Genomic DNA, 15,366 nt, shown 5'->3' with positions numbered 1-15,366 from the left:
AGCGGGGGCAAGAGTGGTACTAGTCTCACCAGAGGGATAAATGTTAGAACAGTCCATCAGACTAGGGTTCAAGGTTCAAATAATGAAGCCAAGTACAAGACACTGATTATTGGATTAAAACAAGTAGCAGTAATTGATGCTAATGAGGTGGTTGTCTATTGTGACTCTTAACTCATCGTAAATTAGGCAACAGACGAGTATGTTGCCCGAGACGATAGAATAATGGCTTATGTGAAAAAAGTCATCAAGTTGCTAGCACAATTCAGGAACTATAGGCTCTAGTAGGTTTGTCGAGAAGACAATAGCCATGTAGATGCACTGGCAAACTTGGCCTCAGCCATGAAATCGAATTCCCCAAGAACCATCATGGTCGACTACCTGTCTGGCCAAGGTGTCGAGCCCCTAATCTCGAGCGCCTGATCACGAAGTATGAAGCAATATGCGTGGAGTTGGGTCCAAGCTAGATGGACTCGTTGGTCAAATTTTTCGGGGATGTCAAGTTATGAAAAGACAAGATGGAAGCACACAAGATCAGATTAAGGTCGATAGTGTTTTGCTTGTCAGCTGAAGGACACCTTTACAAAAGGTCTTTCACCAGACCATTGTTGCGATGTATGTACCCTTCCCAAGTTGAAGACTTCTTATACGAGATCCATGAAGGAGTTTGTAGAAGTCATATAGGGGGTACACCTCTTGCCCACGAAGCCATATCGCGAGGATACTGGTGGCCTTACATGAAAAAAGGTACTAAAGCCTATGTTCGAAAGTGCGATAAGTGTTAAAGGTTTGTGCCTTTAATACACCAACTAGCTGGAGACTTAAACACGGTATCTAGTCCTTGGCCATTTGCCCAATGGAGTACGGATCTGATTGGGCAATTGCCTAAGGCAATTGGACAGAGGAAGTACTTGCTAATAGTTACGGATTACTTCACAAAATGGGCAATGGGTGACCCACTAACCAAAATTTGAGATGTGGACATAAGGAGCTTCATCTAAAAAAATATTATCACCAAATTTTGAATCCCTAGAGCCATTGTAGCAGACAATCACACCCAATTTGACAGTAAGTTGATCAAGAATTCTTGTGTGAAGTACAAGATTAAGAACTACTACTCAACATGTAGTTTCCCACAAAGCAATGGCCAAGTCGTGGCCTCAAATAGAACCATCTTGGATGGCATAAAGAAGAGACTAAAAGCTGCCAAGGGCAAGTGGGTTGAGGAGTTGCCTAATGTTCTATGGGTATATCGTACTACGTTGAGAAGATCAAATAGAGAATCACTTTTTTTCATGGCTTATGGCACCGATGCTGTCATACCGTTATAGATCGACATTCCTAGAGTCAAAACTTAGGCAGTAGAAAATGAAACAAATAAGACATTTTTAGCCCGAGATCTGGACCTGATTGAAGAAAGAAAGAAGTGAGCAGTAATTCGATTACGGGTATACCTACAGGGATTAACTAGAGCATACAACAAGAAAGTAAATCCCAGAGAATTTCAAGTAGGGGATCTCGTCTTAAGAAAAGTTGTTGGTAACAAGAAAGATCCCAAGGAGGGTAAGGTTGGCCCAAACTGGGAAGGGTCATACAATATTTTCTCAATCGCCGGCAATGGGGCATATCGGATAGAAGACTGCGATGGCAAGAAATTGCCAAGGCCATGGAACACCAGTAATTGCAAGCTCTTCTGTCATTAGTTTTATTTGTTTATCTCTTTCTCTGTTTGATGTAATCAAGAAGATATTTACCTGAAATATTGAGTAATAAAATACTAACTCGATTTTGTTCTTTGCAAAATGTCGTCAAAATTCTTATGTTAAATGGATACTTAGGCAGATGTGATGTTTCAAACAAGGACAATACATTTAACTTAGGCTTTTCAAGATGACAGACCTGAACTAAGTTAAAGGGATGTTTTAGCAAAAAAACAAGATGAAACCAGTCGTGATTTGGCCAGTTTGTACAAAACATCGAGGTACTTAGTACTCTCGGTGCACTAAGATTAAGCCTTAAGTGTTTAGACGAGCTGAACCTGACGACTCTAGTCATGGATGTCTAAGTCAGAGTTAGGCAAGATTTAGATAGATATTGATCCTTAATGAGAACATAAGTTTTAGCTTATATTCACATTAAGAGGCAAGGAGCCGAGATGAGTTATACTTGAGATAAGTTACTCATATGTAAAATTTCTAAAATTTTTTCATGATTGTTCTCCGAGATGAGTTCATTACAGATTAACCAAAATGAGATCTAATATTCATGGTTGTGTTCCCTAAGATGAATTCATTACAGGTTAGCTGAGATGAGATATGAGATGTTGTACTTAGAAGAATTTATGAGAAGCAATGTATTAAAGACAGTGAGTGTAAAGCATACATTCAATAATAAATTAGAAGAAGAAAGATGCATTCACAAAAGAAGATTATTCAAATACATCTAAAGGCACTTTCGGCCTTGCAAAGCCAGAAGACTGTTTAAAGTTGAAGTACAGAAAAAAGAAAAAGTACCAAAAAAGCAAAGGGAAAGAGGAAAAAAAAAATCCTAAGTGCTAGGTTCTGGGGCAAGGTTCTCAGTTTATTCCACATCGGCTGGTAGAGGTGTGGCAGCCTTTTTAGCCTCGACATTGGCTGCGACCTCTTCATCCATTTCCTTTAGAGTGTCTTTAAGGCTCCTTGTCGGCTCCAAAAGTGTCAGTCTTTGTTAAAGAAGTACTTTTGGAGACCTCGTCCTCATCCTCGTCCTCCTCGGTCAAGTCCAGAACCTAGTCATTTAGAGCTAGGGACTTGGCCCTAGCAACAGTAGCAGTTGTGCCTTTGTCTTTTTCTTCATCGTCTTCCTCCTCTTCCTTGGATTGAACAGAGGAAATGTGGGAAAGACACGTCAAGCTAATTGAAATCCCGAAGATGTGATTCATCGGGGACCAACAGCTTCTTGAGAGCAGTAACCTAGCTGAGATAGTATCCTTTGTTGCGGGCCAGGTTAACCTGCTACTTATACTGATCCCATACGTCATTCTTTTCCTCCTCATAAGCCTTCTCATTAGTAGTTTTGATCTCAGCATCTTTTGTGGCCAAGGCTTGGGCTAGTTTCTTCTCGGCCTCAACAACCTTTTCCTCGGTAGTTTAGCAACAACCTTGACCCTTGAGCTCACCAACCCTTGCTGCATTGACCTTGTCTAGTTGACTCTTGATTCTAGCCTTGGCCTTATTGAGTTGAGGAAGAGAGTTTAATGCTTCCTATGTCTTCTTGTTAAGTCTTTGTTCATCAACTCAGCTCTAATGGCATGAGAGTAGGCATGCTGAATGGCCTGCAAAGAAGGAAATGAGTTAGTAAAATTTTACTAAGTATGGAAATTGAATGGAAAACTAAGATTTGGGAGAATTACCAGAACTGAATGCCTCATCATTAAGCGAAGTGCTCATATTTGTTATATTCACCGATGGCATCCATGTCAGTAAGGAGAAGGAAAATAGTGGTTAGTGTAGCTCTAACCTCAGGGTCCTTGATGGCATTGTCGCTGACTTTCAGAAATTTGTCACCAACCTAGATCTTGGGAAGCTAGGTGTCCTTAGGGAGAACATCCATTTTGCCCCAAGATTGACCAACTTCGGCTTCTTGCCAGTTGGGCCTCAATGAAGTCAGACACTGGCCTTTTTTTAGTAGCCATATTTTAGATAGGCATGTTGTCCTCAGGATCTTGTTCCTCTAAGGAAAGGGTTACTGCCAGCTTGGCCTTTGACTTGGCCTTTTTCACTATTCTAGGTTTCTGCACAAACTGCGGGAAGGGAGTGGATTGTACAGTCACCAGTCGAGAGACCGGCTAGCAGATCATTGGCCACGGCTAGTTTACGTCATATCTCTTCTGAGGTGGAGATGATGGTAACTTCGGTGCCGAGTTTGAAGATAAGAAGAGCGATTGGTGGATTAGCAGGGTCATACTCCAGTACGTTAGTACCTCGGTGCTTTTTGCTACGAGTCCTCCCTGCTGGAGTGTTGATAAGTTGGCGGCAGCGTTCGCGTTGAGAAGGAAAAATGTGTTGAGATGGAGTTGAGATGGACAGTTGGTTTAATGGATCAGAGGTAGAGGCCTGATCTGGCCGTGGAAAAGATGTTGCTGCAAAGTTGTTACAGAATGTGGAGTCCTAATCCTGGATGGAACGTCGATGAGAGGAGATCGATACGTCGGCATGTAGTTAAGCAGAATGGAGGCCTTATGATCTTTGATAGGCAGGTCCAGAAGTCGGATTAGGTCCTATCGCTTGATGTATGATTTGCAGAAGGACTTGTTTGGTTGGGGTAAGTCTGCAAAGATGGAGAAAACAAACATGAGAATTTGACTAAGTATGAGAAATGATGTTGAAAGTGTGATTTAGGAAAACTAAGCGGTTACCTTCATCTTTCCTAAAGATCCCTTTGTACAAGGGAAAGAGGTGCAGTTCATCACCTGGTGCAAACTCCCAGCTGCCCAAGACGATGAGATAGTCTTTTCTAGCACCCTTGTTAGAGTCTGGAAGGTCGACTATCATCTTGCAGGCGGTTGACTTGAATTTCAGGTAGTAGGAGATGTCGTTGGAGGATTTGAGGCTACACATGGTGTAGCAGTCTAAACATTGGACAAGGAGAGCCTAACGTTATGTTTATTACTATTTGCATGAGGTTAAGGTGGTAGTAGTGTATCATTTCTTGAAACAGGATGTTGAGGGGAGACCTAATCCCACCCTCAATAATCGACACCATGGGGAAGGGCATGTAATTCCCCCCAGGCATGATAGAATCTTTTTCACTGGCTAGCCAAATCTGAACATCGGCTAGGATGTCTGTCATGACCCAAACCCGCCCCTATAGGTTTAGCATCGTAACTGGCCAGTAATCCGAAATTACCAAAGACCTTCTTGTACAAATCAAAATAATCAGGGCTAGCGAAAGCTTAATATAAAAAAAAATATATATATATATATATAACAAGTAGTCCAATGAGCTGTGATTCTATATGAAATAACATATACACATAACGTTAATTTACCCACCCTGCATTACATACATCACATCTTGTACAAAAATATTTATCTACATATACACTTATATCAAAGTATCAGCATCATGATCAAAAACTTGACAACGGTCTTCTAGACCAAATCTCACCTTGGAGGCACCAAAACAAATTCCAAAGGCTTTAAATGGTGGCTCGGCTAAAGGATTCTTTCTGAGCTTGCTCTTCATGACGTTCATCTATACATATATATACACGCAATGAGCTAAAGCCCAGTGAATAATATTAAAGTATAGAAGTTAGTGAATGAATTCCATGCATGTCATATACATAAAATAGATCGTAACAAATCAATCTCATATCTGAACATAAAAAAGATACATCCAATGAAACATATCATATCATCTTCCGACTAGAGTAATCAGTTCCGGATACCGATTAAACATATCACCACTTTGTCAAGTGGCTAACGAGATCTCGTAATCATATATATGTCATGAACCCGCATTAACATGTTGTCCCCCGTGACTTGGGATCATTCTTTGGATGCCATAATAGATTAAAAAATGGGACATTCGTTCCTGAAAGCAAATATCATTTATCCAATAGCATTTCAAATATAATTCATTTGAACATATCTTTACAGAAATGTTACTCACAGTGCCTGGTCAGATAATACTCCTAACGGCTCAACTTGCAGAAACATAACCAAGCACAACAAAAACACATTTTATTCACTTCGTTCAGTCGGTTCATTCGTTATTTATTTGCTCTGTTCTTCCTATTCTTTCTTTCATTCTCTTGTGTTCATACAATGCAAATGCATATGAAAAACACTAGAAAACCATACAAATGGAGGTTCGAAAGGTAGAAAAACGGAAAGAAAACAAATCCGAGATTGCCCTGGAAACCGCACGTGCGAGAGCGTTAGCTGTAAGTGCAGAAATGTCACCATACGTGCGAAAATTAGAAGGAAATGTTTACCTTGAGTTTATGATTTGTGAAAATCAAGCCGATCTCCAAAGCTTTCCCTAAGTTCTCCTTCTTTCTCCCTTCCTTTATTGAGTTCTCTAGAGTTTTCTTGTTCTTTCTCTCTCTCTCAGAAGATATTTTATTAAGCCTATGGGTCAACTAGGCTCATACATATATATATATATATATATATATATATATATATATATATAATATTTAATTAAATTGAATTAATTCATTCTGAATCGAATTTTTACAAAAATTTTCAGTAAGTCTTAAAAATCATGTTGATCATAACTATGTACTCAGTTTTGGTTTTGGCACCACTAAGGCCCTCAATTTTAAGTTTAAAGTTGTAATTCCAATAGGTTTTTCTACAATCAACAGATATAACTTCAAATCCTTCTAATTCACATGTTTTCTCATCGAACACATAATCAATTAGCATATAACAATGCAATTAAATGGCTAATTAATCAAATGCATGTTCGGGTCATTACAATGTCGAATTCCTGGCAAAAATACTCTAGTTTGGTAGGAGAATCTACTCTTCATTTTTTCATACCCATTATCTCGGCTAAATGTTTGGGTGTTGTTGGCCTAAGGTAGTTTTCATATCATGGGTATTCTAGACCTAGGGTTTCTGATTTAGTCCCTAAGGTGTTCTGGGTTGAAGATTCTAGTAATCTACTGAAGAAGGTTTTGGGCACAGTTTGTTTTAATTTTCCTAATACCCAAAACAAATCCTAATCTAAAGAATACAAGAGCAGTGGAAAGAATGAAAGCAGTCTGGATAAACAAGAAAGATAGAACTAGATTCAGAGGGTGAAGATAGAAAGGCAAAAACAAATGAATAACAAAGAAAATAGATTCAAAATCAAGTACAGAGTGAATTCGAAGTGCAAAGTGGTCAAGAGCAAGTGTAAGGTATGAAGTGCATCCAATCAGAAGTGTATCAATGTTGTTCAATGAGTCTGTGTGCAGAAACTTGAAAGCATCCACAAACAACCAAGAATATGAAGAATAACTTCAAGAACAAAAGAAACCGAAAATGAAGTCGAATGGATGAAGAACTTACAGGCCAGAGACAGGAAAATGGATGCTGGAATTGGGTTAGCTGGAGTGAAATGCTTCGGTTGGTCGAAGCAAAATGGTTAGTTGCTCCCAGAGATGATGAACATGGGCTGTTGCAGAGAGCTCGAAGACTTTTCAATGGCGGATTGTAAGAATTCGTAGAGAGAGAAAGACTAAAAGAAGAGAGAGAGAGTTGTGAATGAAGAAGTGAAAACATGGAGAGAGATGGAAAGAGTTTTGATCAAAACTTAAAAGGTGGCAAATGCAATTATTTCGAATCCTTGGGCAACGTGCCTAGCTAGCGTCAAGCGGCATGGCTCAGAAGTAAAGCGACGTGACTAAGACATGACCCGTACGACCCAATGAGAAATGACACGTGGATAAGCAGTTGAGGCAGTTATGGTATGACAGCTCACACACGTCTTGGGTTCTTGGAATTCTTGAGATAGTGGGTCATAACCTGGACTTGTGATGCGATCATGAATGAGATAGTGCATTTGAATCTGACGTGTTAGTTCTTAGTTTTTGACAAGTGAACATTTGAGTCCTTATTTCTTGGAGTGAACGAGTCATAATCTCGGTCGAAAGACTATCTCGAGCATGTTATTTAGTCGACATGTTAGGCGATCAGACAATATAAGTTCTATCACCTCAAGTTGCCGAGATAATAGAACATATGGGACAATTGTGGGGACATATTTTTAGGGCTGTGCATGTGGCTGAGGTAATTAACAGAGGTGCCAAGTAGACGAGCCATGTTGCTAAGATTGTTGTGATATTGCCAAGATATGGTGCAGTAATGCTAAAATCTAAGATTGTCTAATAGGGGACAAGAGTCCTAGATAAGTTAAGGTTGTCTATTTGGATAAATATGAGACTCTTAAGTGAGATCATTCTTATTTAACTGAGAGTCTAAAACAAGTGTTATACTTGAGTCTTATGAAATGATACTTCTAGAGGATGGGGGCATTGTTAACTATAAAAGTAAGACACTTTCGTGGATCTAAAGTACACTTTAATTTGGAATTGTTTAACTTGTGTCAATATTTTGTGAGATAGTTGACTGACTTAATTGCTGGAGTGCCCCGATTGAACAAGTCACTATAATGTTTCTTTCTTTCTTTTTTTCTTTTTTTTTGTGTGTGTAGGGTGTTTGGCTTAATTTATTCTATCACATGCTCTCTAACTAAGTTCACCAACTCTCGACAAACGAATATATTTAATTGGGACGTTAAAATTCAACACCTATACTTGTCAAAATGTAACAACCCCTTGAGTTACCAAATAACTTCTCCCTAACAACACCTTATAAAGTCTCAACGACAACTTATAAATTCTCAACGATAAGATTGCTCACACGCAAATCATGAATATTTGCAGACTGCTATGATAGGCGCCGGGAGTGGCAAATATCACACAAAAGATGTACGGGGAATGATGCATGATTGGCTACCACAAAACATGGCGTTCCAGGAATTTTTGGGAAAAAGTTTTGCAGAAAATGAGGTAGATTCCCCTCCCTCCAAAATCTAGAGGGTGTTATTTGGACTTGCACGGTCTTATTATAATAATTTAAATTATTATTTTTTAATATTTTATTTATTAAAAAATTAAATCGATTTGATAATTATAATTTATTTAATTTATCGTATTTAATTTTAATATATTTAAAAAATAAAAATTTGTACAAAAATATTTTTTAAAAAATATATTGAATATAACAAAATACGAAAACGTATTAAATTTCTATATTTTTTTGTATTTAATGAATTTTTTAAGAAAAGTCACAAATATTTTAAATTTTAAATATATTTAAATTATATATCTAAAAAATAAAAAATTTCCATAAAATATTAAAAATCACTAAAAATATATATATAAAAAATAAAAACCTCAATTTTATAAACCGTAGACTCAATCTTCTACAAACAAACAGGTAAATAATAGTTAGAGTAGAAGTTATTTGGTGCACACCATTCATATTGTGATACGTGTCATTATTTCTCAAAACTAAACTGTTTAAATAAATAAAAATTGATATGTTTCTCACATGTTTCTTTTTTATAGGAAATAATATTACAATAATTATTTATTTTTATATTTCATTTTACTATTTAATGTGTTAATTTAATTGTTAACATCATATTAAAAATATACATTAATAATGAGACTCATTACACTAATATTATGTTAATAAGTAACAAAATAAGCATAATATAAAATAGAAATATATAAGTGTAGCATTATTACACTCCAGAATTGTTTTACAATTTTAATAATGCTATAAGGACCAATATTTTTAAAATTTAAATTATGTAAATCCATTTTGGACCAATTCGATAATTCAAACCGTTTATTGTAGAACCCACCAAGTTCATCTTTCATATAAAAAATTAAATTGATCAGATATCAATATTTACACGATGAAATCATAGTCTTGTGAAAAAATAAAAGGGAAATATAATTTTAAAAATATATCCGTTTATTTTTTCGCATGATTTTGTGATCTAGTCATATAGTTATAAATATTTAATTAATTTAATTTTTTGTATGAATAATTTACTTGTCAAACCTTACAGAATAGATCACCAAGGTATGTCCGGAGTGAATGCACAAAAACAAAACTAGAGTCGGGTAATGTTATGGTATATATATTTTTTAGGGTATATATTATATGTAAATTAATATTTGTGGGTTTGATTACTACAAATATCATAAGAGTGCTACTATTAGCACCTGTCAAAATTCTTTGGACCCTCCATTTTATAATTTTTTTAATTACAATTTTACCATAAAATAAAATTACATTAAAAGACATTATTAAATGGAACACACACCTACCAATAAGAACTAATACTGTAACAACCCGACCCTCGTATATGTTTCTGGTACACTTTCAGTCCCTTAATTTGTGCATGTAAATGCCACTGGGAAATTCTATGTGAAATTAAGCGATCCTTATTAATGCATATCTGTCCACTAAGAGGAATATCTGTTGCACTCCTAATGTTTGAATCAGAAATTGGAAGCCTCAGAAGCTTAATATTGTGAGATTGATTTTATATTTAAGGTCAACATGATTTTTAGGTCATAATATGATTTTCTGTGAAATTTCAATTTGGAATGATTAAACTGATTAAATTTTTGTCCTTATACACCTTTAAATATATAAATATCTATGTTCTTCACTTATTTGATTGAGAGCTATCATATTAAATAACTCCTAAGAGAAGGTTAGAGAAAAGAAGAGAGAATTAGAGAGGAGGAAGAGAAATTAGCAAGGAAGAAGATTGGAAACTTGAAGGGAATTTGAGAGATTAAGCTCAAAGTAAGGTTATTCATCTTCTACAATTATTCTCTTGAATTTGAGTGAGATTTATTCATAATTATGTAACCTAGGGTTTGCAATTGTGATCATGTGTTTGATAAGTGTTTAATTGGAAGTTATTCTTTCCATTTGGTTGTGTTGGGAAGTCATTTGAGTTATGTGGAGGGCTTATATTTCACTCTTTGTTTTCCATGTTGAATTTACATGATGATATATATATTGATCACATATCAATGATAGCCATCACCAAAAAGGAATTGGATTATGATTGATTATGGTTATGGATTCAAAATGATTAAGAATCTAAGCAAGTTGGTGATTAATTTTTATGTGATTTGGACTATATTTTTGTGCTAAGTTTACCTATTTTAAGCTTGCTTCATATATCTATCAAGAGGGAGTTTTTGTTGAAATTTCGGACTGCACTGGTCAGAATCGCCGCACGTGCGGAAAACAGGGGAAAATTGGCGCGGAAGACACTGAAAAAAAGGCACGTGCGGGACCCTTCTGCCGCACGTGCGGGAGCCACTGCCGCACGTGCGGGGCTCACAGCCGCACGTGTGGCCCATGCTGAGAACTTTTGCCTGCTCTGTTTTACGTGCTCGTTCTTCGGATATTTTTGAAATCTGTATTTGACGCCTTTTTGATATCTGTAAATTCATTCAACGCAAGTAAGTCAGGAAATGATTTAACAAAGAAAAACGAGCTAATTTACGAGTTATGTATGTGTGCAGGACACACTCCGAGAGCGACTAACGCTCCGCCGCCATACTGTGAGTAATAGTACTATCGTAGTATGCGTTACTTACAACTACCAATTTCCATTAGCACTCTGTTAATTGCAGGTTAAGCATGTTAACGTATATGAACGATTAAACAAAGGTGTATACCTCTGTATGACTCTAATTAATAGTTGATGTGAAAATTCTATTCTCCGTAAGTAAATTACGTCGTTTATTAATGAAGAAAGAGAACTTATGTTCATTCTGGGATAAGGTTTTAGTGTAACTATGAAAGCATACCGTTTTGCTACTAATGGGCCTGAGGCCGTTCAGTTATAAATCATTGAGTATGGATATTTATGAGGGATCAAAATAATTGGATAAACTATGTGCATCCGTATGAATCCGAAATAGTTCTGTTGTGTTACATATGGACCCGAGGTCATTCGGAACCTATGATAGGAATGCAAAAGTTTAACGTTATTATGTGTTCTTTGTAATAGTTATGATTCTTATTCTGCTATATGCGAGATAACTATGTTAATCGGTAACTAAGTCATGAGAAGTTTATGTGCACTATCCCATAATGGTATTCTTAAGGAACTGAGGTTATTCTGTTTTTGTTTATCCGTTTTGGTTATGCTATGTTATGACATAATATGCATCATTCGATCTTTATGACCTAATAATTTCTGGTATGGAACAAAGTGCTGCTATGCGAGTCACCTCTAGAATCTGTGCGAGCCACCTCTTGAGTCCATACATATATGAATGAGGCTTACAGCCGTTCTGTGGAAGTTATGAGGCCTATGGCAGTTCTGTGAAAGTTATGAGGCTTAAAGCCGTTCTGTGGAAGTTATGAGGCCTATAGCCGTTCTGTGAAAGTTATGAGGCTTAAAGCCGTTCTGTGGAAGTTATGAGGCCTATGGTTGTTCTGTGAAAGTTATGAGGCTTAAAGCCGTTCTGTGAAAGTTATGAGGCCTATGGCCATTTTGTATGATTTGTTACTATGAAGCAAAGTGTTATACGGAACTAAGTGCTGCAATGCGAGTCACCTCTAGAATCCGTGCGAGCCACTTCTTGATTTCATACATGCACGAATAGGGCTATATGCCATTCTGATAAGGGCTGTATGCCATTCTGATACGGGCTTAATGTCATTTTGACAAGGGATGTTTGCCATTCTGATAAGGGCTATATGCCATTCTGATAAGGGCTGTATGTCATTCTGTTTAAGGGCCAATTTGTGAAATTATGAATCTATGAGGCCGAGGGCCAATTTGTGAATGTGTGAATCCACTAGGCCAAGGGCCAATCTGTGATGTGAACCGACGAGGTCGTTCTGAATATTAGTACAGAATCAGATTAACTACTTGTCTTTTACATTATGTATGCATTGTTCTGCATTGTAATTCAAGTTGAACATTGAGTTATTAAAGTGCTATTATTTACTGAGATTGTCTCCTGTATTTTGTCTTATTCTGTAGGTAATAAATCTAGAGGTCAGCCATAACCCTCGATGCTTGTCTACCTTTGACAACCTCTGTGTCTGTACCCATTTAGTGTGAAGTCTGCTGAGTTTTGGCTTATACTCTGACTGTTTATAATATGTAAAAGTTTCCAATATTTTTGTTATGCGCCCAAACAAGGGGCGGGGTTGTATATGTGTATGTAAATATTTATCATCTAATTCACTGTTTGTGATCCTGGCATGATAGTGGTCGCTTAATGGATGTGGTTTCTTTTTATTCCATGTTATTTTATTATAGTTAATACTTCTGTTCAAGCCCCATATGTATGTATACCGAATTTTATGTCTGTTTCTGAAATGAGCATGCCCAAACTTTTAAGGGCAAGTTTGGGACGTGACAAATACTCTATAATATTGGACACCCACCCCCCACCCCCACCCCCACCCCCATCTCTGACTCCAACTATACGTTTTCCATGTTTATAAACCCTAAACCTATTACTTTTCATAACCAACCAACATAAACCCTAAATCTATTATTTTTCATAATCATCTTAAATCCTGAATGTGTCATCTTCATCACCATCAACAACGCTATTGAACTTGAAAGTTTTGCTTCAAGTATATGTATACTTCATCACTTATTTCATTATGTAGAGCAATGGAGAACGAGGACAACAATTCTAGTCAGACCGGCGTTCCATTAGTAAGTTTATCTGTCTTGTATTAACATTCTCAGTCGTTTTCGATCGTTCTTGTCTTGTTCGAGCTATTTGGTACTAGTTTGCTAACTGTTAGAATTATGTTCGGTAATACAGTACTGAACATAATCCTTTCGTTCAATACATAGGTTCCGAACATTAATGCAGATTGTCAATACTGTTGAACCGAATATCATCTTTATTTTTGTAACTGTTGAACTGAACAAAACCATTAGCTTCGAGACTGTTGAAATGAACACCATTTTTTCAATTTTGAAATTACATTCACGTGTGTTTTCAGGGTGATGCTTCGACTAGAGGCAGTAAGGTTGATTCAGAACTCGTAATGGATTATAGTAATGAATTTGTTACTCATGAGGTAAGTCTTTGATTGTTTTACAAATAATGTACTTTTTTATGTGCAATAATTGGTTAGTTTAATTTATTTATTTTAGATATTCAAAAGTCGAGATGAGTTAATTCAATGGGCACATCAAGTTGGAAGAAGAAATGGATTCGTTTTTGTCGTGCAGAAATCAGATAGGGGTAGTATTCGAGGTAGGAAGCCAGGGCTTAGCTTAGCTTGTGAGAGGAGTGGATCTTATAGGGACACTCAAAAAAATAGCAGGCCTAAGACAAAAAAAGCAAGACTGACTGGTACAAAAAAATGTGAATGCCCTTTTTTCTTAAAGGGCAAAAAATTAGCCACAAATGATAACTGGATCTGGATAGTTGTTTGTGGTGTGCATAATCATCCTACTGCAGAATATCTTGAGTGTCATTCTTATGCTGGAAGGTTGTCACATGAGGAAACCTCTTTGTTGGTAAACATGTCGAAAAGTATGGTACGACCGAGTGAGATATTGGTTACATTGAAACAACGTGTTGATGCAAATGCTTCCACAATGAAGACAATTTACAATGCACGTCATAGGTATAAAGTTGCTGAGAAAGCTGGGAGATCTCAAATACAACAACTATTAGGTCAGTTAGCGATGAACATGTACATTGAATGGCATAGAAGCGGTGCAGATACTGAGACAATGACTGATTTGCTCTTTGCACATCCTACTAATTTGAATTTGTTACATGCATTTCCAAAAGTATTGCTGATGGATTGTACTTACAAGACCAATCGATATCGGTTGCCCCTTCTAAAGATTGTAGGTGTGACATCGACAGACATGACCTTTTCAGTTGCATTTGCATACCTCAAGTATGAGAAGGAGGATAACTATTCATGGGCACTTGGTCTTTTGCGTAGTGTCATGGATGAAAATACTTTTCCTTCTGTTATTGTCACAGATAGATAATTGCCCTTATGAATGCCATATGTATGGTGTTTCCTGCAACTAGAAAATTGTTGTGTAGATGGCATACTGGAAAAAATGTGCTTGCTAATTGCAAAAAGATGTTCGAGATAAAGGATAAATGGGAAATGTTTATAATGAGTTGGAATATGTTGGTTATGTCATCGTCTGAAGAAGTATACATGCAACGACTATCTTTGTTATATAGTGAGTACTTATCAAGATGCACTTCATTATGTTACCTCATCTTGGTTGGATACATAGAAGTCGAAATTTGTGGCTGCTTGGACTTACACATATATGCACTTTGGAAATTCTATAACAAATAAGTAAATACGAACATTTAAATTTATTAGTTGTTTGGTTTTTTTATAACATTACTTTTATAACAGTTTATTTTCATATATAGGGTTGAGAGTTCGCATGCAAAACTTAAAAGATATCTTGGATCAAGTCAAGGAAATTTTGAGTCGAATTGGACAAGGATACACAATTTACTTGAGTTGCAACATAGTGAAATAAAATCATCATTTAAGAAAAGCAAGATAGTTGTGCAACATGATTTCAAACCTATGCAGTTTAAGGAGTTTCGTGGTAATGTCTCAATTACTGCATTAGAGATCATATTGGCAGAGTCTAAACGAGCATCTTCTATTGGTATTGATATTACTACATGTGGATGTGTTGTTCGATGTACTCATGGTTTGCTATGTGCACATGAGATAGCAAATTACATGAGGGAAAATCGACCAATTCCCCTCACTTCGGTTATTCATATTGGACTAAGCTTGATAT

At 36.6% G+C, this 15,366-nt stretch overlaps 1 protein-coding gene across 1 annotated transcript; it reads left to right on the top strand.

The window, feature by feature from the left end:
- The first annotated feature begins 7,026 nt into the window (after positions 1-7,026).
- On the top strand, positions 7,027-14,574 carry LOC145821685 (uncharacterized). The gene is made up of 5 exons (XM_082918235.1): positions 7,027-7,187; positions 13,411-13,468; positions 13,563-13,640; positions 13,717-13,918; positions 14,027-14,574. Exons 1-5 carry the CDS (start codon positions 7,027-7,029, stop codon positions 14,572-14,574), a joined length of 1,047 nt encoding a protein of 348 aa, XP_082774361.1.
- Positions 14,575-15,366: the final 792 nt, after the last annotated feature.

Source organism: Camellia sinensis, chromosome 3 (genome assembly GCF_055761805.1).
Source record: "Camellia sinensis isolate YWXY chromosome 3, ASM5576180v1, whole genome shotgun sequence".
Classification (NCBI taxonomy): Eukaryota; Viridiplantae; Streptophyta; class Magnoliopsida; order Ericales; family Theaceae; genus Camellia; species Camellia sinensis.
Note: the sequence above shows the minus strand (reverse complement) of the source record. Positions and strands in the feature narration are given on the sequence as shown.

Bases quoted from the DNA above. Each gene is read 5' to 3' on its own strand.
- LOC145821685 (XM_082918235.1), top strand. From the start codon at position 7,027: ATGGATGAAGAACTTACAGGCCAGAGACAGGAAAATGGATGCTGGAAT. The intron at 13,641-13,716 runs GTAAGTCTTTGA...TATTTATTTTAG, and splicing joins ATGAATTTGTTACTCATGAG to ATATTCAAAAGTCGAGATGA. The intron at 13,919-14,026 runs GTACAAAAAAAT...ATCCTACTGCAG, and splicing joins AAAAAAAGCAAGACTGACTG to AATATCTTGAGTGTCATTCT.